The 26,187-nt window shown below is 47.7% G+C and overlaps 1 protein-coding gene across 5 annotated transcripts in view; it reads right to left on the bottom strand.

Moving 5' to 3' along the window:
- The window catches only part of LOC116236203 (excitatory amino acid transporter 4-like), a 28,411-nt gene extending 11,586 nt beyond the window's left edge, over positions 1-16,825 (bottom strand). Inside the window, exons 1-5 of one of the 5 annotated variants that reach the window (XM_090125873.1) lie at positions 16,348-16,825; positions 8,331-8,494; positions 2,751-2,994; positions 2,193-2,330; positions 1,123-1,327 (exon numbers count right to left, since the gene is read on the bottom strand). In XM_090125873.1, coding sequence (XP_089981999.1) covers positions 1,123-1,327; positions 2,193-2,330; positions 2,751-2,964 — 557 coding nt within the window. In that variant the 5' untranslated portion in view covers positions 2,965-2,994; positions 8,331-8,494; positions 16,348-16,825. Of the gene's footprint in view, positions 1-1,122; positions 1,328-2,192; positions 2,331-2,750; positions 2,995-4,149; positions 4,441-8,330; positions 8,495-16,347 lie in introns of those variants that run through there. The other 4 variants (XM_090125872.1, XM_090125870.1, XM_090125869.1 and 1 more) reach the window with 4 other exon arrangements.
- Between the last annotated feature and the right edge of the window lie 9,362 nt (positions 16,826-26,187).

Below are 26,187 nucleotides of genomic sequence, written 5' to 3' on the forward strand. Positions count from 1 at the left end.
CATAGTTGGCTGCGGAAGGTCATGACAATGGGGGGTCAGACAATATATTGGGTATCATTTCTTCAATTTGCTGGATACTTGGGGTGGTCTTTGCTACGTGGATCTCTGAACTGCATATGGTCATTGCTAATCCTGCTTCCCATGTTTCCCTTACGACTATTTTTCAATCTGACTGTTCTGACTGTTTTCCAATCCTTTCCGATTATTTTGTGCAAATACTGTACTGTGAGGTGCTCCTTTTCTTCCCAAACAGGAGAGGCTCTTAAGTAAAATGAGCAAGAAATGAAACAATGTTAGACATAACACATCTCATGAATTCCAATGGAGAAGTGAAACTGGATCTTGTGCACTCGTCAGGTCTCAGTCCCATCTCTCAGTCTGATAGCCTTTGGATTAAACTGATCTTGTCAAAGCAACACATTGACTCCTAACTGAAGGGCAGGACTCCAGGGCTGCAGACCAAGCATTGTATCTCAGAGTGACAAAGCTGGGTAACCACCTTGCAGTCCTCCAAGCCTGGCTTCAAATGTAGTCAAACCAAGAAGTGTTGGCCCAACCTCACTCTTAAATACTGATTTTGATCACCATTATTCTACGTCATAGAAATCACTGAAAAATGACTGCTGGTGGCCTCATTCAATGCTAGATTTCTTCAGGCTGCTCAGCAGAGCTTTGAGTTTCTTCAAGGACAGAGACTCCTCCATCTCCTTGGCTCCCAGTACCCAGCCTACGCTACCTGTGGGGAACAGTTTATTCCCTCTGCTCTATCAGAATTTTGCTTGTTCCAGCTCACTCTTGGCCTTTCCCTGTGTACCTCTCAGAAAAATCTGGTTCCATATTCTCTTCAACTCCCCTCCAGGCAGCAGAAGACTGCAAATAGATCACCCCAATTTTTCCCAGGCTAAAAAATGCCCATTCCCTCAAGCATGGGACAAAAGCTGCAGCTCTGCAGGAAGCTGAGAGGCCCCCCTGACTGAGCTAAAAGTAGCACGTTGAGAAAGATTCAGCAAAGACCTCTTTTCCTGACTATATACCTAAAGCTGTGGCATTTCAAAGGGATGTTCAGTGGAGGAGTCTGCTCTCACTGATATGGACTGACATGTGGCTAACTGGTCCACGTACCTCACCAAGTCCATGAAGGCATCTGTGGTCTGCACCTGCTCAATTCTGCCTTCTCGGTGAAGCTTGTCCTTAGATCCTTTCCCTGGGTGGATGATGATCACCATGAGGATGCCAATGAAGACTGCTATGATTGTGGTCACCATGTAGTAGACCACAGCTCGCATACCCATCTTCCCTGAGGCTCTGCCATCCAGGGAGGCCATTCCTGGGGAGTCAGGCAGACAGACAAGGTAAGCAAGTCTGTTATCTTAGAGGAAGTTTCAAAGCATGCAGGGGACAGGGATGGGGAGTTGGGTCTCTAGGAAGTGCAAGGGGCAGACTTTGGAGCTCCAGGGTGATGTGGATACAGGAGGAAGTTGCTTAAGCTTATGAAAATGTAGAACATTTATAAATTTAAGCTGAATTTGGGAATATAGCAACTTCCTCCTAAAGCTCTCAGAAGGGAAATAATGCTGCCCCAGGACAATGGGACTTTAATTCCCTACTGGTGGGATGTTTCACAGAATGAATTGCATTGCAGCCCCTTCTGCCCTCTGAAGGGTCGGCTGGCTGGGCTGTCTTCTACCAGGACCTGGATGAGGCAGGTGCTCCAGCTGAGAATCAACTCTGAATCTTGGATTGGCACAAATTAACCTCATTTAGGCTAGTGGAGATCTGAATCACACTTGGACAACAAACTTTGACATCCAAGGTTAATCTGAATGAAATCACAGAATCATAGTTAAAGTTAGGGTTGGAAGTCATTTTGTCCAACCCCCCTGCACAAGTAGGGATACCTGGAACAGGTAAACCCTTCTTAGTGCTCAACTGTTGGGCATTGGAAGACTACACTGTGCCCTCCCCAGCCTTCTGAGAAAGCACAAAGACTTCTGCTTCTCTTCACCACTGTTGAACCAGCAGGGGTATGAGTGTAAACCACGGTCACTACAGCTGAAGGTTCAGGCTTGTCATTATTAGCCCTGTTTATCTGAGCACCTGCAGGCAGGGCACAAAGGGGAACTCCAGCAACAGCCAGCATCAGATTTTGCTGAGTATTGCCTTGGCTGAAAGCACCAGAAAGCTCTTCTCACCTGTAATCAAGCTAGAGACAATGAGGGGAAGAACCAGCATCTGGAGCATGCGCATCAGCAGCTCTCCTGGGAAGGAGAAGTACTTGATCTGGCGGTAGGTCAGCTGGTAGGGCCGGAGGGAAAAGGCCAGGATGATCCCTGTGGGTCAACAAAGGATGAAAATGGACAGGGGTCACAGTGAGCCGGTGACCTGCCCTCACTCCATCCTACAGCGTGGCTTCCCTCTTCCTCTTCTCCCTTCTGCACCTCCCCTCCCCAGAGGAGTGTAATGCTCTTTCTTTTCGGTAATGCTGCGCTCCAGTTTTCTCTGCCTGCTCTCACCTCTGTGTATGTACATGCATGGCAGCCTTGTGCTGAACCACCACCTCCTGCTGCTGCGCTGGGCTGTTCCCTGCAAGACCACTGCCACCAAAGTGCTCACTCTTACGAGAGCAGCAACAGACACAGGGCCCCTTCAGCTCATCTCCCCCGGCCAAACCATTACAATAAAACAAAACCATTACGGGATAAACAGACTTTCCCCCACGCTTACGCCCAGTGCCCAACGCTGCCCCATACCGAGCAAGACCGCGGCGATGGTGAAGAGGACAAAGGCGTTTCTGCGGAAGAAGCTCTTGGCGCTGTCAGCAGTGATGCTGCTCATCCTCTTCTTGGCCCGCGCTGCCCGCTTCTGCACAGCCTGCCGCAGGCGCTGCACCCGGCCCTCGGCGTGGAGCCGTTTGGCTGCGTCCTCGTTGAGGAACAGGCTGTTGACGTGGCTCTGCTCGCTCATGGTTGGACCCTGCACGCTGCTCTGCCTGCGCTGGCCGGGGAGGAGCACAGGAGGGAAAGGAGCTGAAAATGACTCTTGTTCCCAAGGGTTTGCGAAGAAAATATAAGACTGGATGGATACGGGAACCCAAGGGGCACTTCAGCACTTCAGCAGCTGCTGAGAGGCCTTTCTTCAGTGGAGCAATGCAAATGACAGCCTCTCCATTTGCAATCCTGAATATAAGTCAAAGAAACCCCCAGGCACTGAGATCCTATTCCTCATGAAGTGCACACCACCTCTGGTTTGGACCAAACAAATACCTACCATGAAATCAAGGCATTAAACCAATGCTTCATGGTACAGCTTGATTTATTTGGACTTCTTTTTTATTTTATTTTAATGATTAAATAGATGTTTCCATCTTTATCTGAGTTGCTACTGAGAAGTAGATTTTTAAATATACTTAAGAATTGAGAGATGCAGGAGATGCATCGATGCTTCTAAAAGTCCCTCCAGATGTCCCTTTGCTTCCCTAAAATCCAGCCACCTCTAGAAAGAAGGCTTTAAGCATCCAGCCTCCGGCCACACAAGAATGTTTGCGACTTCATGGCACACTAAGAAATGGTCCCTGTGCCCCAGAAGGGCTTTCACACATCTCGTGTCCTCCTGTCCGACCTCACCAGCATCACCTCTCACACTTCACCCCTTGCTGTCACAAACTCACTGAACAATTCCTTCCCTGAGCCAAAGAGGATCAAATGTATCTGCAGGATTTCCAGCAGCCTGTCCCAGAGCTTCCTGCCCTCATGGTGAGAAACGTGTCTGCTGGAGGGATGCAGTCTGACTTCCTGCAAACAAACTCCTGCAAAGTGAATTAACAAATAACGGGTAGATCCTTTGAGGCTTTCTTGCTCCCAAACTGCTCACTGCTCACCAAGCACCCTGCACGCCTCAGGAAGGCAAAGGGCACTTGGTATGCACTGCTTCCATTTCTCAGTGAATGGAATCTGCTGTACCACTACGGCTTGCTTGATGCAAAACAGGCTTCCCATCTGCCACAGCAACCTGAGGAGACCCGCACTGATCGAGGAGAATGCAGACTGAGCTCTCCTCCAGACCTCGCCTTCCTTAGACCACATCACAGCAATGAGAAGGGTTCCCAAACAGGGAAGGTGGGAGCAGCACCCACCCTGCAGAGGGACTCACCTGCTTTGTTCTCCAGATGTCTCCCTATCCACACGTACCAGGAAAAAAGTATTTTCATGTAAAGAAAACAAAATTTCTATTTTGATGCAGGAAAGTTCAGGATGAATCACTAGGATGCCATGCTCCACCATATGCTCAGCAGCCTTCTCAGAGCAATGCTCATCGCACAAAAGGAGCACCCGCTCTGTGATGTCCCCACCCTCTTGCTGTCTAGCTGCCTTTCTCCATCTGTACATTTTGCAATCCAGCAGCCCTCTCTACAGCACATTCCCACTGCATCGCCAGCCTGAAATTGTGTAAATATTCTCTATTGCATCAGCTGGAAGTCCTCCAGCTGCTGCAGTAAGTCGTCAAAACACACTTCTTGCAGATAAGCAGTCTGCAATGGGATGGATTTTCCTTCCCGGAAGGAAAAAGGTAGCTTTGCTTTCTTGGTGAAGGCTTTCCTAATCATGACTGCTTCTTCAGCCTCTGCTCTGCCAGAACTGAGATATTCAAGAGAGCAGTTGTGGAGGTAACTTCAAGGCTAGATGAGGGAGCACAGGATATTTTGTAAGAAACCCCAGTGTTGCAAAACTAATGCCTGGTTCCTGGCAATGAGGTTTGTCTTAACCAGTGGAATGTTGACCATTTTAAGGCCAGCAGTCAGAAGATGGTGAAAGTAAAAAAATAGGGAAGGAAGACATTTATCATTTTGTTCAAAGAACAAAGCTGCTATCCACATAGTCAACACAGGTTCATCAAGGGAATGTCCTGCCTTAGTGATCTGATCTTCTGGGGTAAGGTCACGGTGCATGAAGGGAAGGTGATGGATGTGACCATTCTGGGTTTCAGTAGGGTTTTTGGTGCCATCCCTCACAGCATCCTTCTGGACAAATTGTCCAGCTGTGAGTTGGACAGTTCACACTATGCTGGGTGATGAACTGGAGCAATGGTAGAGCTCCAGCGGTCATAGTGCATGGGGTTACATCATGCTGGCAGACGGTCAACAGTGATGTTTTCCAGGGCTCCGTTCTGCATTCACCATTTCTATCAATTATCTGGATGCAGGAGGGGAGTGCATGCTATGCAGTTTTTCCCATTATACTAAACTCGGAGGTGTAGGGACAAGAAGCCTTGGATATATTGGAGCACAGAGAGATTAGCAATGACTTGACAATCAACAAAGGAAATGGTTGGGTTCTGCACTTGGGATGAGTAATGCCAGACATGGGTACAGGCTGGGAGACGAGTAACTTCTGCAGCTCAGCAGAAGGGGGTCTGGAGGTGCTGGTGATACACACTCAACTCAGTGGGCCTGGGCAGCCAAGGGCAAACCACATTCTGGGGTGCATTGAACTGGATGGACTCAAAAAGCCACAGTGAATGGAGTTCAATCCAGTTGTCGGTTGGACACCAGCAGCGTTCCTCAGTGCTCTGCACTAGGGATGGTTTCTTAAAATACTTTTATTTTATTACTGAGAGGAGGTTGCAGCAAGGAGGACATCAGTCTTTTCTTGGATAACAAGAGATAGGATATGAGAAAAAAGCCTGAAGTTGCACCAGGGGAGGTTTAGGGTGGACATTAGGAAGATTTACTTAATGGAGAAGGTGGTCAGGTGTTGGAACAGCCTGCGCAGGGAAGTGGTGGAGTCCTCCTCCTTGGAGGTATTGAAGAGATGTGTGCACGTGGCACTAAGGGACAAAGGCACTAACTCACACTTTTCTGGGGAGAACAGCACAAATGAGAAATCCTCTGAAGTGCCTCTGCATGAATGGACGCAGCACTGCAGGATGAAGAGTAGAAGTAGAGATCCATGTAAGGCGATAGGGCTGCACTCTTGCTGGGCTCACAGGGATGTGGTGGAGAGGTGGGGAGCTGGAATTCAGGATCCCTGTGCAGATGGAACAAGGCAACTAACAGCACAGTGTGTGTCGACGGACCAGACCCTGATCAGTGCTCAGTGATCGGAAGAGATGCGATGGACACAAATTGAAATACAAGAATTCGTGTATAAGGAAACATTTCACTGTAAGAGTGGTTGAGCACTGAGCAGGCTGCCCAGAGAGGTTGTGAGGTCTCTGTCCTTGGAGATGTTCAAAAACTGACAGGACATGTCCTGAACAATGGTCCTGAGCAACCAGTTCTGGTTGACACTGCTTTGAGCAGGGATGCTTGCAAGATGATCTCCAGAGGTCCATGCCAACCTCAGCCATTCTGCGGTCCCTCCATCTCATAATCATCAACTCATAGAATCATTAAGGTTGGGAATGACCACTAAGATCCTCTAGTCCCCATCTTCACCATGCCCACTAAACCATGTCACTCATGCCACATCTACCCTTTCTTTGAGCTCCTCCAGGGGCAGTGGCACACTGTGTGACAAGGCTCAGCAGGACTGTCCCAGCAGTGTCCTGGAGCAGGTCTATATGCATAATTGGCACAGAACTAGACCTGGTTCCCCACTCCTCTTCTCTCACCCTCTAAACCCTGCTCAGCACTCGTACACCAGTCTGAAACATAAACCAGAAAATGCTGCTTCATTGAAATGACCGAGTGGGGACCCCAGAGGTGTCTCAGCAGGAATGGGTGCTATCAGTTTAGTGGGTCCTCTGTGAGATGCTCCTCCAGGACAAGCAAGCTTTTGACCACCACTGGGATGTGGCACTGTAGGCCACTCCTGCCATGGTGACTGGGTTGGGGATGGTAAAAGCAAAGCTGAAGTTCTGTCATCTTGGGACAAATGGGCAGGAGAGAATGATCCAAACATTGATACTCACATTGTTGTCCCCCTGCTGCTAACGGTGATGTAGAATAATATAGAAGGGTTAATCTAATTAGCCAGTTTTACTCCCGGGACTGGCAGAAGTCAGCCAAATTAGAACTGCCCACAGTAAAGTTCTCTCTCAAGTTTTTTGGCCTCCAGGGGCCTGGGAAGAGGGGCAGCGCATTCCCAGAGCAGCGCAGTTCGACACGGTGCACGCTGCTGCACTGCTGCTTGGGGCACGCTCAGGAAACCTTGCTGTAAAGAGGTGGCACTGGAAAAGCAGAGTCAGTGCCCTGCTCAACACAGGCTGCCCTGGGCTCCCTCTTCCCTCTGCTATCACAACTCTTTTCTTTCTATTTCATTACTGAAAACCAGCCAGAAACCGTGAAATAATCAGCACTTTGGAGCCCGCTGTTTCTCTCGTCTCCAAGGAAACTCTGCTATCGTGTTTAATGCCAACAGCAGTAGGATTTTCAGGAAGTCTCCCTGGGGAGTAGCAGGGAAGCACACCGACAGGGAGAGGAAGGAAGGGGAATCTCTGCAGAAGGAGAGGGGCTGGGAAGGGGTTAGGCACAAGAACTAGCACTTCACAGGGGCTGCCTGGTGCCCCCTCCTGTCCCATTCCCCCTGCTGTCAGCAGCACTGAATCCAGCCTCTGTGCCGTTACTGTTTTTTGCCCCCAGTGCTGAGTGGGACAGGACAGAGATGACTCATGGACCATGGGCTGGAGTCACCCTCATCCCTACACCAGTTGGAGCCTTAGCAGCCCAGCCCCTTGCTTGTCCTTAGAAGGGCAGCACACGCTGAAGGCAATGACACCAAAGTGCCTACGCTGAAGGTTTCCATTCGCCAGCACAATTGGGGTGGGCTCAGCTATTGCTGAGTTGCTATAGCAGCCCCTGGCAAGGCTTTGCACTCGGGAAGCGCTGGGGTTTGCCCGTGTTCATCTCCCAGATCCTTGCCAGCCAACCCATCCCTCTGCAACAGGCGCTGCAGGAGAGCAGATCTGCCCGGGCCCAGCCATGGGTGCCCAGCTGTCAGTGTGAGGGGACCAAAGGGGATGTGCATGGGGCAGGAATTCCATCCCCGCTGAGCACAGTGACAGTGGTGATCAATTGCAGTTTGGGGCCCTAAATCCAATCTTGGGAGGACAAGTGCTTTTCTTCCTATAGCCCTCAATCATACCAATGTCCCGTGACAACGCTGGCTGTCTTCACCTGCCCACCGTTACAGCACCCTGTCCCAAACACAGCCCCACTTCTAGAGCATTCCCATGTGGGCAGTATCCTCTACTAACGTGGGACAAGAGCTGTCGCTGTTGCCCCCCACACCTGTGCCCAAGGCAGCCTCCATGCACCCTCCTGCCCCTGTCCCATCACCGGACTGGGCATCGCTCTGATTCATGCATTCAGATTTCCCAACAAAACTGCTCACCTGGAACAAGTGTCAGTGATCAGGCAGAAGGACGGTGGGTCTTTTCCTCCTCGGGGGATTATTCTGAGTTGTTTTGTTCCTTGATTCTCGAAGCTCAAAGGCAGGGTGTAGGATTTTCTCCTTTGAAAGGTACAGCGTTAGCAGAGAGCTCTGAGCAATGCCTCCTGAGAGAGGAAAGGAAGACTGTAATATGCTCAGGATACATGGCAGTAGGGGTGGGGGAGTGGCATGGAGGAGGAGACTGAAGAAATCTTCGATGATTGCAGGAGACCAGAGGACAGAAGCACCTGTCAGTGTGATGTTGCACACAGTCCGTGCTGGGTTGAACACTATCACTGCACTTTCTTCTCCCTCCTCACACAAGAAAGTTAGCGGTAATGGAGAGCAGGGCAAGCTGTTCACCATGAACCAGCTCTCATCCCCATCCCCATCCCCTGCTGCCTGGGTGGGGTGGCTGTGTACAGGAACAGCAGGACCTGCATCTCTCTGAGCAGGCAGATCCTTCCCAGCCCCGTCCGTGTGAGCAGGACCTCTGAGATCCAGACAAACCGACGTGGTTTGTCCACAGCAGCCCAAGGGGATGGACATGTGCCTGTGCCTCAGCCAAATAGCTGCAGTTTCCCAGTGGTGGGTTAGGCAAGTCCCAAGGCAGAGCACATTCACTGAGTGTGCAAAGGAAATGTGTTAGCAACACGGTCTGTCAGGGAGCCAAACTCTGCTTTCAAGGAAGGAGGCACTGCCTTTGTTCACTGATCTGTGAAATGTCCGTTCCTGCTGTGCTTCCTTTCAGTAGCAGCCCTGCATCTCAATATTTACATTAACACCCAGGTCAGGTTGTAAGCATCACGCAGCCAGCTGGGGCAGAGTGAAAAAATTAGTTCCCAAATACGAGCCCCAGTGCCAAGGTTACAGCAGCACCTCTGTTCCTATTCCTACCAGACACACAGGTCACAGGGAGATGGTACACCCCCCTGTTCCAGCTGACCCCAGAGCAGGGGCTTTGCTGCGTACCCAGCTCCAGTGCAGAGCAGCAGCAATGCACTGCGTCTGGCTGCAAGCCAGAATTTGCTCCATAGCACGATTCCCCACCAAGGGGCAGATCAAATCCTCAGTGTCAGCTCATGGAGCTGAAATGCTCCTGAGCCCTCCGTCCCCATCAGATTCACTGGGAAGGGGAGAGCCCTCCTCAGCCTCAAGTCACATCTCCTAGCACACATGGGCTTTCTGCAGCAGCAGGCAGACATTCACCCGCAGGGGCTTTGCTGGATGGGCCATTTGGAGCCTGCAGGCCTGACTACTTCTATCCCTTTCTCCATCTGCCAAATCAGCACGGACACAGGCCATTGCTGCATCAGGAGACAAGGACACACCGCCTGCACCAGGCAAATTGCTGCACATGACTCAGTGGCTCATCTGTAAATGGAGGAAACAGGCACAGGTTTTCCAACAAAGGCTGCACAAGTTCAATGAGGTCTCAGCTCATGTGAGCATCAGCTGGACTGGAAACCCAAGCCCCGTGAGCTGCAAAGTGTCAGTCACCCTTTCAACATAGCATGTATTGGAATGTAAGTTGATTTTCTTCCAAAATGCCTCTGGTTACGTAGCACAGACTCCAGCAGCAGAGGGATGAGGAGGTGGCTCATGGCTTTTGCTCCTGCTTTCATCCAGCAGCTGTCCCTATAGGATTGCACCTGATCTTGCTGTTAGCTGCCCACTGCAGGCCTGGGTGATTGGCTGCAGTCACAAAAGTGCTGCTCACATGCACAGTGCATTTCTGGCACTACCCAGAGAGGGGCAGAGCTGCCCTGCACTTGACCAGCTCAGCAGTTGCACGAAATGGTTGATTAATGGTGGTTAATTGTCTGTTTCCACCTTCCCTGCCGGCAGCTCAGCTTGGCTCATAGAATCTGTGCTCATTCCTACCCAGTTCCTTAAACCCCATTTAATATCACTGTGCCTTCTTTAGCCACGAACACACGATGGTGAGTGCCTTAGAACTTCTCTTTCACCAACTTTCATCCACATTTCATTTTGACTTTTACCTGTGGCAACTCCCAGGCACCTTCAAGTTATAAAACAGGACAAATGCAGCAACCTGACGCTGCACGGGACTTTCCCAGATCAGCTCCCTTCGAGTTCCTTCACAAAGGGCCTTTCAAAAAGATTTGTGTTAACCTCATAAGTAGACTAAAAATGCCCCATAGGTGCAGGGCAGCTTGTTTTGCATCCTCTTGATGCGTGCCCTCAGCCTGTGCCTCTGCTCAGCTTGAAGAGACCTCAGTCCTAAAAGAGTGAGGATCTGGGCAAAGGACTCTTGAAGTAAAGTCTGCACAGGGGCTCCTGGTCATCTAACAGATATTCATGCCCAGTGGAACAGCTGCAGTGCTGGGTTGGAAAGCATCCAGCAGAAAGCTATGCCCACAGGTTCACCACCTACCTGTCAGCATTTATCACTTCAGCCTCCTGACAGCACTCAGGTTCTCCCAACTGCTGAGAAGAACACTAGGAAGCATGCTGCCACGAATCTCAAGTGCAAAAACCCAGGTGTTAATATTCCCCTTGCTAATTGCCACAGGGAAAGATGTGATTTTCTGATATGTTAAGCAATCCCTCAAATCTTCCTCTGCTGGATTTTGCAATTCTGTGGTCTGGTTCTCCTTGTTACAGTAACCTTAATTTGGGGGTTGGGATTAATTTTATATCTTGTGCTGCTCGCTTGGCCCAGGGAGCAGAGTCCAATTATGCAGCCATGACCTTCATTCCAAGTTAGTAGAGTTTCTGCAAATGAATCTCCTTTGTGTTAAGCAGAGCTGCTCAAATAATGGCATTTCCTTCCTATGGGAAAAGCCAATATTTCAACATTTATTTTTGCCCTATTTTGAAACAAAAAGCCAAAATTTAAACTCTTGCAACACATGAAGAGCAGAAAAGTCCTAGCAGAAAAGTAAAGAAATGTTTTGTTTGGAATCAGACCCACGCAAATCTGCTCCCACTTGAGCATTGCTTCACTATCAGATTTTTACCTTGTTGGTAGAAATGCAGCTCTCATGAAAATCTCACCCAAATCTCCCCACCGATAGGGGGGAATAGAAGCAAGGATTCATCAAGATTCCCTTCTCTGCCCAAACCCACCTCTGACTCTTCCTTTCAGCCCTTTGCTTTCCTCCCAGCAATACAAATTGTCTAGCAGTTCTGCCTTGTGTATTTGAAAGAGGATTTATTCAGGTTTCATGTCATAAACAAGTTCTTCCTAAGGATCTTTGTTCCACTTCCCTTACTGTGTTTTTACACTGAACTCTACTCAGTGTCTTGCCCATTAATTGGGAATGTGCTTTGTGCAATGCAGACACAGTTTTAATGTGCACATGGCATTGCTTATTGAAAATTGTTTTCTCTATTTCTTCTCTTCCATAAGCAGATTGCACTTACACTTCCCTCCTTCCACCACCCTTCCTCTGCAGCCCATGCCTGGCTGTACTTCATGCTGTACAGCTTCTCCAGCTCTCATGCTTTCTGGTCACTTCCCATTTACCAACAGACATCAGCTGCCTCACTGTACATTAGCACAGGGCTTGCATTTGTTGCTAGGATGGCTTGAAGAAGCTGCTCCCCCTCCCCAGCTCCCCAGCCTCCCTGCCCACACAGCTGGGTGCTGATGGGGCAGCCAGGAGCAGCTTGGAAGAGGATCTCACCCAATTTCCAAATAAGAGTTGGGCTCTAAGGAAATGGGTTATTAGGTTGGCAGCAACTGCTCTGGGATGGTCTCTGGCTTGAGGGGTGTGAGCGGGTCCTTGGCACCTGGGAAGTCACAGAGGGGAAGATTTAATTAGTATGGGGAACAGCATCCCATAGGACAGCCACGAGGTAGGAAGACCAAAACTGAACAGCTGTTGGGCTGAGAGGAAGCTGCCGAGCTGCATGCAGCATGCACTGTACTGTCTGACTGCAACTGTTGTGCTGCCAAGCAATGCAAAAACAGTGAGCAATATTTCCTGGCAGGAGTAGCAGTCCAGAGAATGTAGTGGGCACAACCGTTACTTCTGTGTGTGGTTTGTTTCTGAGGATGTGAAGCAGCACAGCCACATATCTCCTATACCATGCTCCGTATTAACATCCTAAAATGCCTCAACTTCATTACATCAGGGGAATAGCTTATATGGCTTTCCATCAACATTACATTACATCCTACATGACTGAGCTGTACAAGCTGGAGGATGTCAAAAAACCTCACTAATATCTCACGTGGCTTGGTCCAGTGCCACCAAGGGTTAAGTCTGCCTTCTCTGAGATGGGAAAACAGGGTGGCAGTACTTCTGCTGTTCTGATGATATATTTGTCCAAATTTAACTTGGCCCATTTTCTCTGGTATTCTCCACATGGTATTACCATTGGCATTATGCTCTTCTCCATCAGTTCCCAACTCTGTGTATGTGTATATTACAAGGACAAAAGGGACCATTTGTGATCATTTAGTCTGACCTCCTTTTTTAGGACAGGAATAGCCCTGTGTTAATTAATTTTCTTTTAAGTAGAATATACTATTTAGAAACATTTCTGAACCTGCATTACTCTTTCCTGGTGGTGATGAATGCACCACAATTCCAGGCAAATTATATAAGCCTGGGTCTACCTGACCCTTGAATGTATGTATGATAATTTGGAAGAAGCAGCCCGCTGCTGTAGATAAGCTGAGCACAACTTAATACTAACACACCAAGGGGCTGTAGCATACCTTAGTTAATGTGGACATGGAAACACCCGTGCACACAGCACTTGCAGGCACAGACTAAAATGCGCTTGAGATCTGAGATATAAAAGCTTAATCAGTGTGGATGGTCCTGCAGTAGACAGGACAGGAGCAGCTCCAAGTTTCTTCCAGATCCCTGCCTCAAACAATTGCTCCCCTTAACCCATTAGGGTTCCCTGTCTTCTATTCCCAAGTGAGATCTTTGAATGCAAGCCCAAGTGCTACTTTTAAGGACTTCCGTGGTCTGATTTTGCAATTTGCTTTTCCAATAATCTATCCAATTATTTACCAGCTAACTTTCTTGAAGGAGAATAATTCAAAATCACAGGATTTCTCAGAGAAAACAGCTGTGTAGGAAGTCCACACCCTTGGCTTTCCTTCACTGAATTGCAGAATCCTCTAAAACCAGCTGCTTGTAGCCACTCCTGACAGACTTCGTAATTTGTTCTCACCAATTCTTTCTAGGAAAATCATGCTCTTCTTCAGAGACTTTTTTCACTTTTTTTTTTCATCCTTCTGTCATGTTTCTTTGACTCCTAATTTTGACAAAAACACATTTTTGCCTTGGTGTAGAATGTTGCTCTAAAGGCAACAAAATACTTTGAAGAATTCCAGGTGCAAGCACAGTCTTCCCTTCACAGAGATCTCCAGAACTTGTGTTCCAGTGAAAATTTTGCCCCACACAGAGCTACAGAAGGCTTGAGGCCTGCCGTGTGGGTTTGGGTCCTGCTGTATGGCTTTGGGTCCTGCTGTATGGCTTTGGGTCCTGCTGTATGGCTTTGGGTCCTGCTGCAGGGCTTTGGGTCCTGCTGTATGGCTTTGGGTCCTGCTGTATGGCTTTGGGTCCTGCTGCAGGGCTTTGGGTCCTGCTGCAGGGCTTTGGAGCCTGTGTCTCCCTAAACACCCAGGAAGAACCCAGCTGTACATGCAGTGCATGATTCAGGAGGCCTTTGTGTGCACACAGGGTGCTGTGGGCAGGATGCACCTGCCAGCCTGCAGCATGGCAACAATCACACTATGTGAGATGCTTCCTTTCTTAACCCAGCATCCTCACTGAGTTCTCAGCTTTCTTCCTCTCCTCTGCTGCAGACCTTAAAGCAGACGGATGAGGCAGTGGCCAGGAGGCCGTCAGACTTGGCTCAGGCAAGCACACGAAGCCCAAACAGCGGCATGGAGAATCGTGGAGTGGTGCTGGCTGCACGCTGTCAACAGAGCAACGCAAACCGTCTCACAGCTCATTACAGAAACTGAGCTAGAGGGAAGGCACGTTCGCAGCTTATCAGGCCACCTCCTCTGTGAGCTCTCTGATCTACTTTTCCAGTGATTGTTCCTGACCCAGGAGAAGCCCCTGAGAAATCTCACAGTTTGTAGCCTGAAGCTAAACGGGCATCAGCAAGCGGCCACGGTGGGGAGCCGGGAGCGTGGCACGCGCAGTCTGACTAACCAGCTGGAAAATTCCACTCCGTTGGCCATGGCAGAGCACACGCAGGCACTTAGGAAGCGAGCCTTGCTGGCGGTGTGATTATCTGCTCGCTGGGCTGCTGCTCTGCCTGGCTGCCATGTCACATTTCCCAGGACACCCGCGCTATCTTCTCAGCCCTCTTAGCACCACGATAAGGAGTAGCGATGGAGCAGTTCCTGCTTCCTTTGCTCTGTTTCACTGTATTTTTTTAGCACTGCTGACAGTCAGGACAGGGTGACATGACGGGTGAAGCTCTGGAACAGGGCTGCCAGCAGAACCTGCTCCTCCTGTGGCTCTGGCCAGGCAGTGCACAAGAAACAAGTTTGTGTGATGTTTTCACTACTGGCACCTCTGCTGTGTGATCGGCCATGGACGTCCCTGCCCCAAACCAACCTGAAATCCACTAACGTGTAAAGTTGGTAAAATGATGTACAGTGGAGTTTTCTTACTTCTGACTATCCATCTATCAAGACTAAAGTAATCCCAGCACATATATTTAGCTTTACATTGTTGAAGGAATACTGACAGGCTGAGGATCTGAAAGCTTTCAAGTGCTACCAGCCCCAGTCTCTCTCTTTGCCTATCTCTGCACACCTTTTCCTCAGTTCCTCTTTAATGCTTGCCCTTTCCCTCCCATGCACACCTCTTACCTTCTGGATTTGCAGCTGTGCTCGCTGTAGGTATGTTTCATCCTCTGTTAGGAAGTGAGAAATGCCTGCAAGTGCCTGGGTGGAAAGCCTCGTGTTACAATGTCACTCAGGTCACCCACACACCCATCAGTAGCCACCGGGAATAAATCCCACAGGAATTAGGCAGCTGTAAATCCTGGAAACTATGCTCCACACTTTGAATGTACTATTGCTGAGCTCCTTTTAATACTACATGCTAAAGGAGTACAGAGGGCATCTCAGAAACCTACGCATTTAAACAGCAAATCAAGAAACAAACATTATTCAGACTTTTAATGTCACATCCCTAAAAAAGCTTCTCACTTGCTAGTAACCACAAGGCTGCGTGTGATCACTGGATGCACAAGGAAGTACAGGGCAAATCTCCACAATTACCCAAGAAACAGTCGTGCAGCCTGCAGCAATAATCTGCTCCTGGCACTGACAAGGGCAGCGAGGTGCATTCAGGAAGCGATCTCTGAAGGATTTTTCTTCTGTACTGAATAACAAGATTATTTACTAATGCTTCCATTCTACTGTATGCTTCCCCTTAGACAGGTTTTTAGATGCATGTCTAAGTTTTATCCACACATTTGAAATACTGCCTCAAAAAGGAGTTGATGGAGGAGGTCTGATACCACTTTCCAGGTCAGCTATTTTAAAATAAGGTATCAGAAGGGGGACAGACATTTGAAGAAGGGAAGTTCGCTCACTCTAACCAGCATTTCCAGGCATCTAGCACATAACTTAATTCTCAAGTTCTGGTTACAGTGCGTATCTTGCACAGCTATTGCAGAAAATGTGAAAGATGGAACTAAAGTGAGTGAGGTGACAGGTCAGTGTCCTGTCTTTGCTTATATGAAACCAAAAATGAAAGCTGCTTCTTGAAAGGTGCAAGCCTGGATGTGCACAAATTTTGTAAGAAGAGTAAATTGTATTAGAGACATCATCACTGCTGTGAGAATGGGAAATAGCACAAAATCTACGAACCCCAGGAAGAAGAATAAGTATTTCCCAGTATTTGCAAGTCTTAGCACCTTTAATGCTTCCCATGGAACAGGAGTCCTCTCCAAGTTTGGAATCTCCTGCATGGATAACATAACACCCTCATGCAAAATCAGTCAGCAAACCGAGCATTACCTTTATAGGGCCCTCACTGCACCTTCATGCAAAACACCACCTGGAGTGAAGCATCGGGAAGGCTCGGGCAGCAGCAGGGAGCCCAGCGTTGTCCAGAGGCCAACCTCTGCCTGCCGAGGCTGAACAACAGCATTTGCAAACCTCTGGCTGCAGAGAAAAGGCAGGCACCAAGCTGAGAGGGAAATAAATCCTTTGGAGAGGAGCAATTATCCACCAGCCCCACACAGCATCACATCTGACTTGTTTCTTTTTTCCTTCTCGTGACTTTGACTCTTGCTGGCCTCCAAGAGCGAGGCCACGCTGCTGCCCTCCCAGCCGGGCTGGAAGCCAGTGTGAGTGCAACCTGCAGGCACTGCAGATATCTGCCAGACAGTGGTGTGGGAAGAGCAGGATTTGTGCCCCAATCCCTCACTGCTGGCAGATGTTGGGCAAGGGCTGCAGAGGGCAGCAGGAGCTGCTGAAGGGATGGAGCCAGGAGGCCTGAATTCAAGTTTTGCAGTGCAGAGAGCTGAAGGAGACGGCTTGTCCTGGAGAGAAAAGTGACAGCAAGTGGTATTAATGTTGTCTGACATTAATTATGAACCATGTGCAAACTTAGAACAAAGGATAACCTTCTCAGAGCACACAGCCATACACAGGGCTCCCTGGTAAATGCCAGATGAACTCTTTCTTGAGCCCGGAACACCTTGACCTGCAGCAGCAGAACAGTGCTGCTGCCACTCTCCCTGCCATGCCTGCTGGCCAGAACTGCTGAGCTGCAGGGCTGTGCACTGCACGGAGCTGCATGGGGCCTGCAAGCACCCTGCTGGGAATGCACTCCCACAGTGCTCAGCCAGTGCTGTGCTGTGTGGTTCACATGCCAATGCACGGGGCTGTTGCCCACACTTGTTTCAAGATATCAACCACTTCATGTCTTTTGGTGATTCTATGGAATTGCAGGGCACCTCAGCTCTGAGGAGGAAGTTGTGCAAGAGGTAAACAGACCGTAAGAGCTTGGAATGCTTTTGCGTGATTCTGCAACGCACTGAGCTTGCTGCAGCCTATCTGTAAAGCCCTGTGTTGTGAGAAACTGGGACCTCAGGTGCACTTTTGTGCAATGCAGTCTTCAAGAGCTTCATCAGGTAGTAAAGAAGCAAGCAGAGAAAGGCTTAGGAGATAAAGATAACTCAAGCATGGCTTGAACTCAGCTAAACTGAAAACCTCAAATGAGAAATACCAATACTTAATTACATGGCAGTTAGACACAAGCTTTCAGTTCTCATTTTCTTTTAAGATGTAATTGCTTAAATCTCCCTTAATATCTGAACAGAAAGAAGCATCTCATGCCCATGGCTTGTGCAGCCAGTCCAGTGTGGTGTGGAGTGCATGCAGACTCATCCTGAAAATGCTGGTCTTCCACAGCACGACTGCACTCCTCCAGAAGTCCTGGTGTGATCACAATATGCAGGAGGTGATTTTTCTGGCTCCTCAGGAATTCAGTCTCTCCAGAAGAGCTTAAGGCATTAGCTTGAAGAAGTCAAGTGCCATCAGGAGTTATTAAAGAGAGAGAATATTAATTTAAATCAAATGCTGAATAAAATTCTGCAGCTGGGTGTTGAAGACATGTTCACATTGGTTATCTTTAAGGACAACAATTTTTAGTGCTGGGTGAAAGCCTGTGAGGGAACCTGCCACAGTTACATGGCTCTTTTCACAGCCTGCATCATTTGCAGCCCTTCCAGCTCCATCAGCAGCCCATCTCCAACATGTGAAGCAACATCCATACACGTACACTTATTTCTTGGGCATTGCCTCTTATGATCTTATTGCAGGAAAGTATCACTTAGAATGAATCCTAGAATTCACACGATGAGACATTGTCCACTAAAACATTCTAAATGCACAAAATTGTCATGGTAAAAGTCATCACAGCTGAAAACCTCGTCATTCAGAACAAACACTGATTACCAGGCACATCAGCATCACACAACAAAGCTTTTATTCCCCCATCATATGCACTACAGTGTATGTCTGTAGCTTCTGTTTCTAATTTAATAATTGGTTTTGATGGCATTTTAAAGAGGTAGGTCATGAAGCCAAAACAGGCCGCGATTCTACTACTGGCAAAAATGTTCCAGGTTGCCAAGAAATCTTTAAAAAAATAATAGCTGTATAGAAGACAGAGAAGAGACTAAAAGTAATGTTTATTTGCAAATGTATCTGAAAGCTCTTCTTTTCAATCGTTTCCCTCCCCACCCGTGCACTGCGTGCCTTCAGATTCAGGGTCTTTCTTTTGGGGTCTAGTGCAGCACTAGCAAACCCTGGCGGGCTGAAATCCCACGACCTGATGCTACATAGTGGGCCTCTGAGGTGCCAGAGAGAGAGGCAAGAATGCGGTGATTCAGGACATTACATGAGCACAGACAATAGCAAAGAAGGGAAATTTCTGAGTAAGAGATCTTGTGAAATGGAGTGCCTGCTTCCCCATCTAGTGGTTATGTTCAGAAGGATGAGGGCTGCTGTAAGAATCCACTGCTGGTCTCAAGGGTGGGGCTGTATGCATTCACCTTTGGGATTCAGACCCACAGATGTGGTGGCACCCATTTGTGCACATTGATACTCCTCACATGGAAAGGCGGTTCCAGTGAGAACCAGTCCAAGTCTTTCTCCTCTTCTACCCACACAGCTCATTCTGGACAGCCTTCTGAACATGAATCCTGGAGTCACAGAATAGGCACAAGCACAAACTCCAGGTTCTCCCCAGAAATGCAGAGAGTTCCGTGAAGGTTCTAAACCATTGAGTTCAGCCCCTGAACAGCTGCAATTACTGAGGCTCCTGTTCATCCTTTCAGGCCACGTTGTCACACAGAACATGAGGACAACCCACACACTGATCCCAGTTTTGGACCAGAGAGTCAAATCCTGAGAGCTGGGTTCAAGTTTATGGAGAATTAGGTGCTGCAGACCATGGGACCATCCTAAAGCATCTCTTTATGATCACGAGTGTGCTTAGTTGCTCTCCCACATATGCCCCTTGCTGGAAGTCAGCCACAACTTTGAGTGACGAAGCTCTCAAAACAAAAGGTAGTTTTGTTGATCTCTCCATGGCATTTTTAGGATGGTGCCCACTGGTCTTGTGCTTTAACACATTCCTGAAATCCCTCAAGCCAAAAGACACCTAGCCTGCTGCTCTCAGGGCCCAGGAAGCTTCCTTTTGTTGTGCTGGGCCACCACCTAGTGGGTGTTGGTGACCACATCACAGCCACAGACAAGGGCTATGTGATGGTTTACCAGGTTCTGAGCTGGCCCAATAGTGACGTCCTGATGAGTAGAGCTCTGTGCCAGTACGAAACAGGACAGTATCCCAGAAAAGATGAAACCTGCTTTGTGGCATCCCAGAGATGCCAACAGCAGATCTGGATGGCTGACTAGTGCTCAGACACACAAGTGCTGGGAGGAAGTGCCTGAAGAAGTCTGAGAGATGTCCCTCCCTAGAAGAGGGGCAGGAGGGCAAGCTTGCTTCTACATTGCCTGCCTAGCCTGCACCTGCTCCAGAAGGGATGAGCTTTGGGAAGGGCACACGCCTTGCCTGTATGGCCCATTACTGCTCTGCCATTAGCCCGTCAGATATCTAGCATGGATGACAAGACATGCAGAACATAAGGCATCCAGAATAGCTGAGAACTAGTCTGGCATGCCAGCAGCAGCCTCTGCCAATGCCTTCTACAGCTGTTGCTACAGAGGTGCAGCAGATCTTGGAGATCACTGCTTCATTTCCACTAGGTATCTCTACCACCATTCATATGAAGACAAAGACTGTTGTTATTCCTAATGTCCAGGGATGGAACTGGCTGGCTTGGACATGGTCAAATCCCTGCAGGGCAAAGGACACAGTGCCACCTTTAAAGCCAGGCCAAAGAGAACCCTTTCTGCACTGCTTTCCATCATCCACCACACGTGTTGAGTGAAACAACGTCTCACAGTCACAGGCCTCAGCTGTTTCTATGGCAAGTGTCATTTTTGCCTGCCATTCTGGCTCAAAAGCCACGAGCATCTCTGAAGCAACAAGTTCCCCTTCCTTGTGCTGATGGCCACCTGCTTCTGAGGAGCCCAGGGGAAAACCACTGCACCACCTTCTCATGTCTGACCCTGTGGTCACAGCTGCAAACCGGGAACAGGTGACCCTGGACATGACTAGGGCTGCTGGGTGAGGCAAATACCACCCATCTGTGTATATACAGCAATAGTGAGCAGCACTGAAAACAATGAGACTGATTGTTGGCAATGGGAGGTGTAAACTTCTCGTGTGGCTAGTGGTGTAGAGCAAAAAGAAAAATAATCTAATCTGGGGCTAACACCAGGTCTCAGCTGCAGATGACACTTCTTGGTATTCTGCTAAGCTTGCCAGCCAACTCCCCTTGCAGATCATTCAGTCATAGGAGTTTTGTCTGTATAACACATGTGTGAAACCCAAGCTACCTTTGTATCTTAGAGTAGTTGAGGAGGTCATGGAAGGCCATGGCACACGAGGCACTGGCAATGGATATCATTTGGGGGATAACAGTCTTGGCCTCTGACTCCAGGAAGTTATACACCTTGAATAATACTCACCTGTTGGGGAAGAATAGGACAGCAAGCCTACGGAGAACAGTGTAATTGCCTGCTTCAGCAGCACATGTTCTGAGAAGACACAGTCCTACTGTGGAGGATAGTGATGTTGCCCCTGCAGAGAGCTTCCACGGCATGGTGCACAATCAAGCACAAGTGAATAGAGCAATAGAGACCTAGTAAGAGACATTGTGACATTTAGTTTCAGTGATGGCTGAGCCATTGTAAGTGCATGCAGCACTTACAAAGCTGACTTTTACTTATGGATGGCACTAAAAAAGTTAAGGTACTGTATTTCTCCATGAGTGTGTGTGTGCATGCATGTGTACCTGTGCAGGAATGTATATACATATGCATGCATATAGGTATCACTGTATAGAGGTGAGCTTGTATTTCATAGAATCATAGAATGGTTTAGGTTGGAATGGACTTTGAAGATGACCTCATTCCAACCCTCTGCCATAGGCAGGAACACCTTCCTCTATGCCAGGTTGCGCACAACCCCATCCAGCACGGCCTTGAACGCCTCCAGAGTGGGAGCATTCATGACCTCTCTCAGCAACGTGTTACAGTGCCTCACCAGCCTCATAGAAAATAAGTTCTTTCTAATGTCTAATCTAAATCTACCCTCTTCCAGTTTAAAATAATTTCCACTCATCCTGACACTACATGTCCTTATAAAAGGTCCCTCCCCAGCTTCTCTGTAGGCCCCTACCAGGTATTGGAAGGCTGCTAGGTCACCCTGGAGCCTTCTCTTCTCCAGGCTGAAAAGCACCAGCTCACTCAGCCTGTCTCCAGAGCAGAGGTGCTCCAGTCCTCTGATCATCCTCGTGGCCCTCATCTGGACCCACACCAACATCTCCATGTCCTTCCTGTGTTGCGGCCCCAGAACTGAACGCAGTACTCCAGGTGGGGTCTCACAAGAGCAGAGCAGAGGGGCAGAATCACCTCCCTTGCTCTGCTGGTCACACTCCTCTTGATGCAGCCCATGATCTGGTCGGCCTTCCAGACAGCAAGCGCACATTGCCATTCTCACCGAATCTTTCATCTACCAGCACCCCCAAATCCTTCTCCTCAGGGCTGCTCTCAAGTCATTCTCCACCCAACCTGTATCTGTGCTTCCCATTGCCCTGACCCAGGTGCAGGACCTTGCGCTTAGCCTTGTTGAACTCCAGGAGCTTGGTATGTGTCCACCTCTCCAGCCTGCCCAGGTCCCTCTGGATGGCATCCCTTCCCCCTGGCATGTCGACTGCGCCACTCAGCTTGGTGTCATCTGCAAACTCACTGAGGGTGCACTCAATCCCACTGCCCATGTCACCTATAAAGATGCCAAATAACACCAGTCTCAGACTGATCATGAGGAACACCCCTCGTCATCAGTCTCCACCTGGACACTGAGCTGTTGACAACTCTCTGAGTGCCAGCATCCAGCCAATGCCACATCCAGCAAGCTTGCCAGGCATGACTTACCCTTGGTGAAGCCATGTTGGTTACCACCAATCACCTCCTCTTCATTTTCCTTGTGCTGTAGTAGTGCCTTCAGGAGGATCTGCTCCATGATCTTGCCAGGCACAGAGGTGAGTGACTGGCCTGTAGTTCCCTGGATCTTCCTTCTTTTTCCCTTCTTGAAAACGGGGTTATGTTTCCCCTTCCACAATCAAGGGGAAGTTCACCAGACTGCCATGACCTTTGTGCCTGGGCAAATGCACATGCATGCCTGTAGAAAGCCTCAGCAATGAAGACAGTTTTTGTGAATAAGTGCTGCAGCTCTATATTTTTAAGGAGGAGCAAAATCACATGCTGGAATGGTGTTGTTTTTTTTTTTTAAACAGAAATCACTGCATGGGAAAGGAACCAAAGAGGAAGGATGAAGACACTCCATAGAGATAAAATCAAAAGTGAAAAGAAATAAAACAAACTCAGAGTTTTATCATCTATGGTTTTCAAATACTTTTGCTTCAGTCTTTGGACCTTATAGAGATCATAGGAATAGAGTTAAAGTCAACAGAAAGGAAATATGAAATATGTCAGGAAAGACACTCTACATCTATTGTCTGGGTCTCTTTAAATTCTGTTACTAATAATTCTGGTAACTGCATTGTTACCATGAATAGGACAATGCTGAGAATTTTCTACAGGATTCACTGCTTTGGCCATTCTACAGATACATGGTGAGAACCACATCAAGATATAAAAAAAAAAAACGTATAAGATTTTTAAAACTGTGATGTTCCCCAGGGTTGCTGCTGGGATTATCTCCATCAGAAACCCAGGGTATAGGATGGAGGGTACCTTTGGCAAGTTTGTAGGTGACGGCAAACTGGGTAGGAGAGTATTCAATGCGTTGGAGGAGCAGACCATGATTCTGGAGGACCTCAGCCCTTTTGAGAAGGGGACTGATGAGAAACTTACAGAGGTCAGCAAACTCAATTGCCACGTCTTGTCTCTGTCCCTGAAAAAAAGAAGGCTTCTAGGGCATCTGCTTGTAGTCTTCCTCTACAAAGGTACATAACAAAGGTATCAAGACAGTGGTACATGAATTTGACTGACTTTTGCTATACGGATCCAAGCAAGTCACAGGGATCTATAGACTAAAATCTTACCAAGCTGCTCAAAGTTTTAGATCAGTTGACTCTGACATGATGTCAAACAGGTAGCCAACCAGCCAGGGAAGTTTGTGCCTGGTTTGTACTTCTCAGTCTCCACATTTCAATCTGAGCATCATGTCAGTGATATCAGTCTTCTAGGGCAGCAGGATCGGTGCTAACACAACTGCTTCACACACAATAGAGGTAGTTGTGGTTATTGCTTTGGGCCAAATAGCTATTTCCACACTTCTGTGACTAGAAAACTAGGGGTGAAGTGAACATTCCAGTGGTGATGTCTGAGATAGTTTTGAACTCTTTAGATGAGGTGGATAGATGAAGTGCGAAGTGATGGAGGCAGAGCCTGAGCTCATCCAAATTACAAAGTCTCAGAAGAAAGAAAGCCTTCAAACAGAGAGGTGTTGAGAGAGAGGGAGGGAGAGAGAGCTCTGCCTCGTGGAAAAAATATTTAATTTGTCAAAGTCATAGTGACTTTTAGGCCATGTCCCTTTAGAAATGCTGACCTAACAATAGTACTAATCAGAAAGCACGGCATTTATAGTATCTTAATGGCATGCACCCAAAATAGATTCTAGTTATATCAGCAAGTTGACAAGCTCACAGGGTACAGATAACTCTTGTAATTAATTTCTAAAAGTCACAGGAACTGTAAAGTTGGTATGGGTGGAGTATACTTTTTATTGAAATAATAAAGTGCCAGAATCACATCTACCCTGCTATTATTATAGACTTACTTGTAGATAAATTAAATCAGAATATGGCCTCCAAACTCTGATGGCATAAAACTGTTAATTTTCCTGTCTTATGTTAATGATACCAGAGAAGTATGAGCTCTAATTAGAACATGAATAGGGAACACACTGTGACCTGCTGGTTCTTAAGGTCTAGTGAGCGTAACTTTCTGAGGTAAATTCTTGCTAAATCACTTCCCTGAACTAGGTCACACCACCCACTGTGTCAGTGCCATGCGTTCATTAGAGAAGCACAGCATAGCAGTGCCTATAATTAAAGTTGCCCAACAGTTCCATGATAAGAACATGTTTGCCATCTCTTACAGGTTTCACCAGCTTTCATGCTCTGAAGTGAAATGTCCTGTCATGGATAAGTGTTATCAGAATACGTGCTTAAGTTCAAAATGTAATTACTGTTTTTTAGATACTCACATAATGGGTAATTATTCTCACACCATTTCAGTGTGAGTGTTTGCCTCAGTTTGTAGGACATGTCTGCTTTGGGACAGAGACTTAATTCCATGCAAACTGGAGCAAATTCAGCCACATTGCATACCTGTGAAAATTACAGTTCTCCGATGATTAGACACGATCGTGTTCTCAGCTAAATGCTCTGCAAGTTGTGTGACCAGGCATGATCTGATTATCCAGCAGAGGCACACCAGGGTTTGGACATCACACAGCTTCCAGCACTGCCACCTGGCCCTGTAATGCTGCCAGTGGACATGCAAAAAACAGTAAGATCTTGCAAAGCTGTTCAATATCCAGCTGCTGTTATTACTCAGTATTCAATAGAGGCACCTCTTTGCTTCTCTGGGTGATAATGTCAGTCCTGGCACACTGCAGGCTGAGATTGCTCCTAAGGTACTGCAGCGGGTTGTGTTCCTAACACAGATAACACTTTGTAATAAAAAGCTTACAGTGCATTTAATTACAACAATTCGGGGAGAAATAAAACGTTTTCATTTGGAATCTCAGTCTCTATTTTGCAACACTCCTATTGAAATAGATGGATAGGGCAAGAGCATTAATGTAACTATTGGGAAGGACTTGCATTTACTACAGGAATTTCAGAACTGGGCTGACTGTTTGTCTGCCTTTACAGCTTCACCAAATCATTTTTCCCCCTTCACAAAAGCTGAAGTTCCCATGGCTGGGATTCAGTCCACCTGTAGGGCTTAAAACATTATCTTTTATAAAAACTGTTACATTTGTTATCATTTCTCTTCATAAGCACTGGAAAAAGCCTGATGTGAAACCATCCCATTCCATCCCATTGAGGAGGAGCAGTTTCTATTCTCGGTGAAGAAGAAAGTCAGAAGTTGCATTAAGTCTCTGAAAAGTTGGATTTAGGACAATCAATGCTGCAGCTTTATATCCATCATGAGGAAAATCCTGTTCCTGGGTAGATGACTACTACCTAAAATGTACATAAAGAGGCCATCCAGCTTGCTCAGCTTCTCACAGTCGCTTGGTGAATAGAATGTTTGATGGACAGCAATGGCAGCCTGGTCTTCTCAAACTTCTTTCCTATTTGCAGTGCTTCTTAGTGCAGCTATCTGCCCAGCCTCCCATCTGAGCCTCCACACAGGTGTTACACATCAGGCTTTGTGTTCAATTATGTTGCATTCAGACTGCACCAAATACGGAGTAACGAATCAATGTAAGTTATTATTATATTTTTTGAACAATTTTCTCTGCTGTGTTCATTTTACTTTAATTCTTGGATCCCCTTCAGAATGTAGATGGTTAATCCCTCCAGAAGTCAAGGGGGAGGTACAGAAAGGGTAGCAATCTGGACAAAATTATGTCACACAGTGACATAATAATAGTTCTTGTTCCGTAAGGGTGTGGGTATATTCGCATACATGCATGCATATAAATTGTTGTATATAGTTAAGTTTGTCCTTCTCTGT

Source organism: Phasianus colchicus, chromosome 28 (genome assembly GCF_987193195.1).
Source record: "Phasianus colchicus chromosome 28, bPhaCol1.hap1.1, whole genome shotgun sequence".
NCBI classification, from domain to species: Eukaryota; Metazoa; Chordata; class Aves; order Galliformes; family Phasianidae; genus Phasianus; species Phasianus colchicus.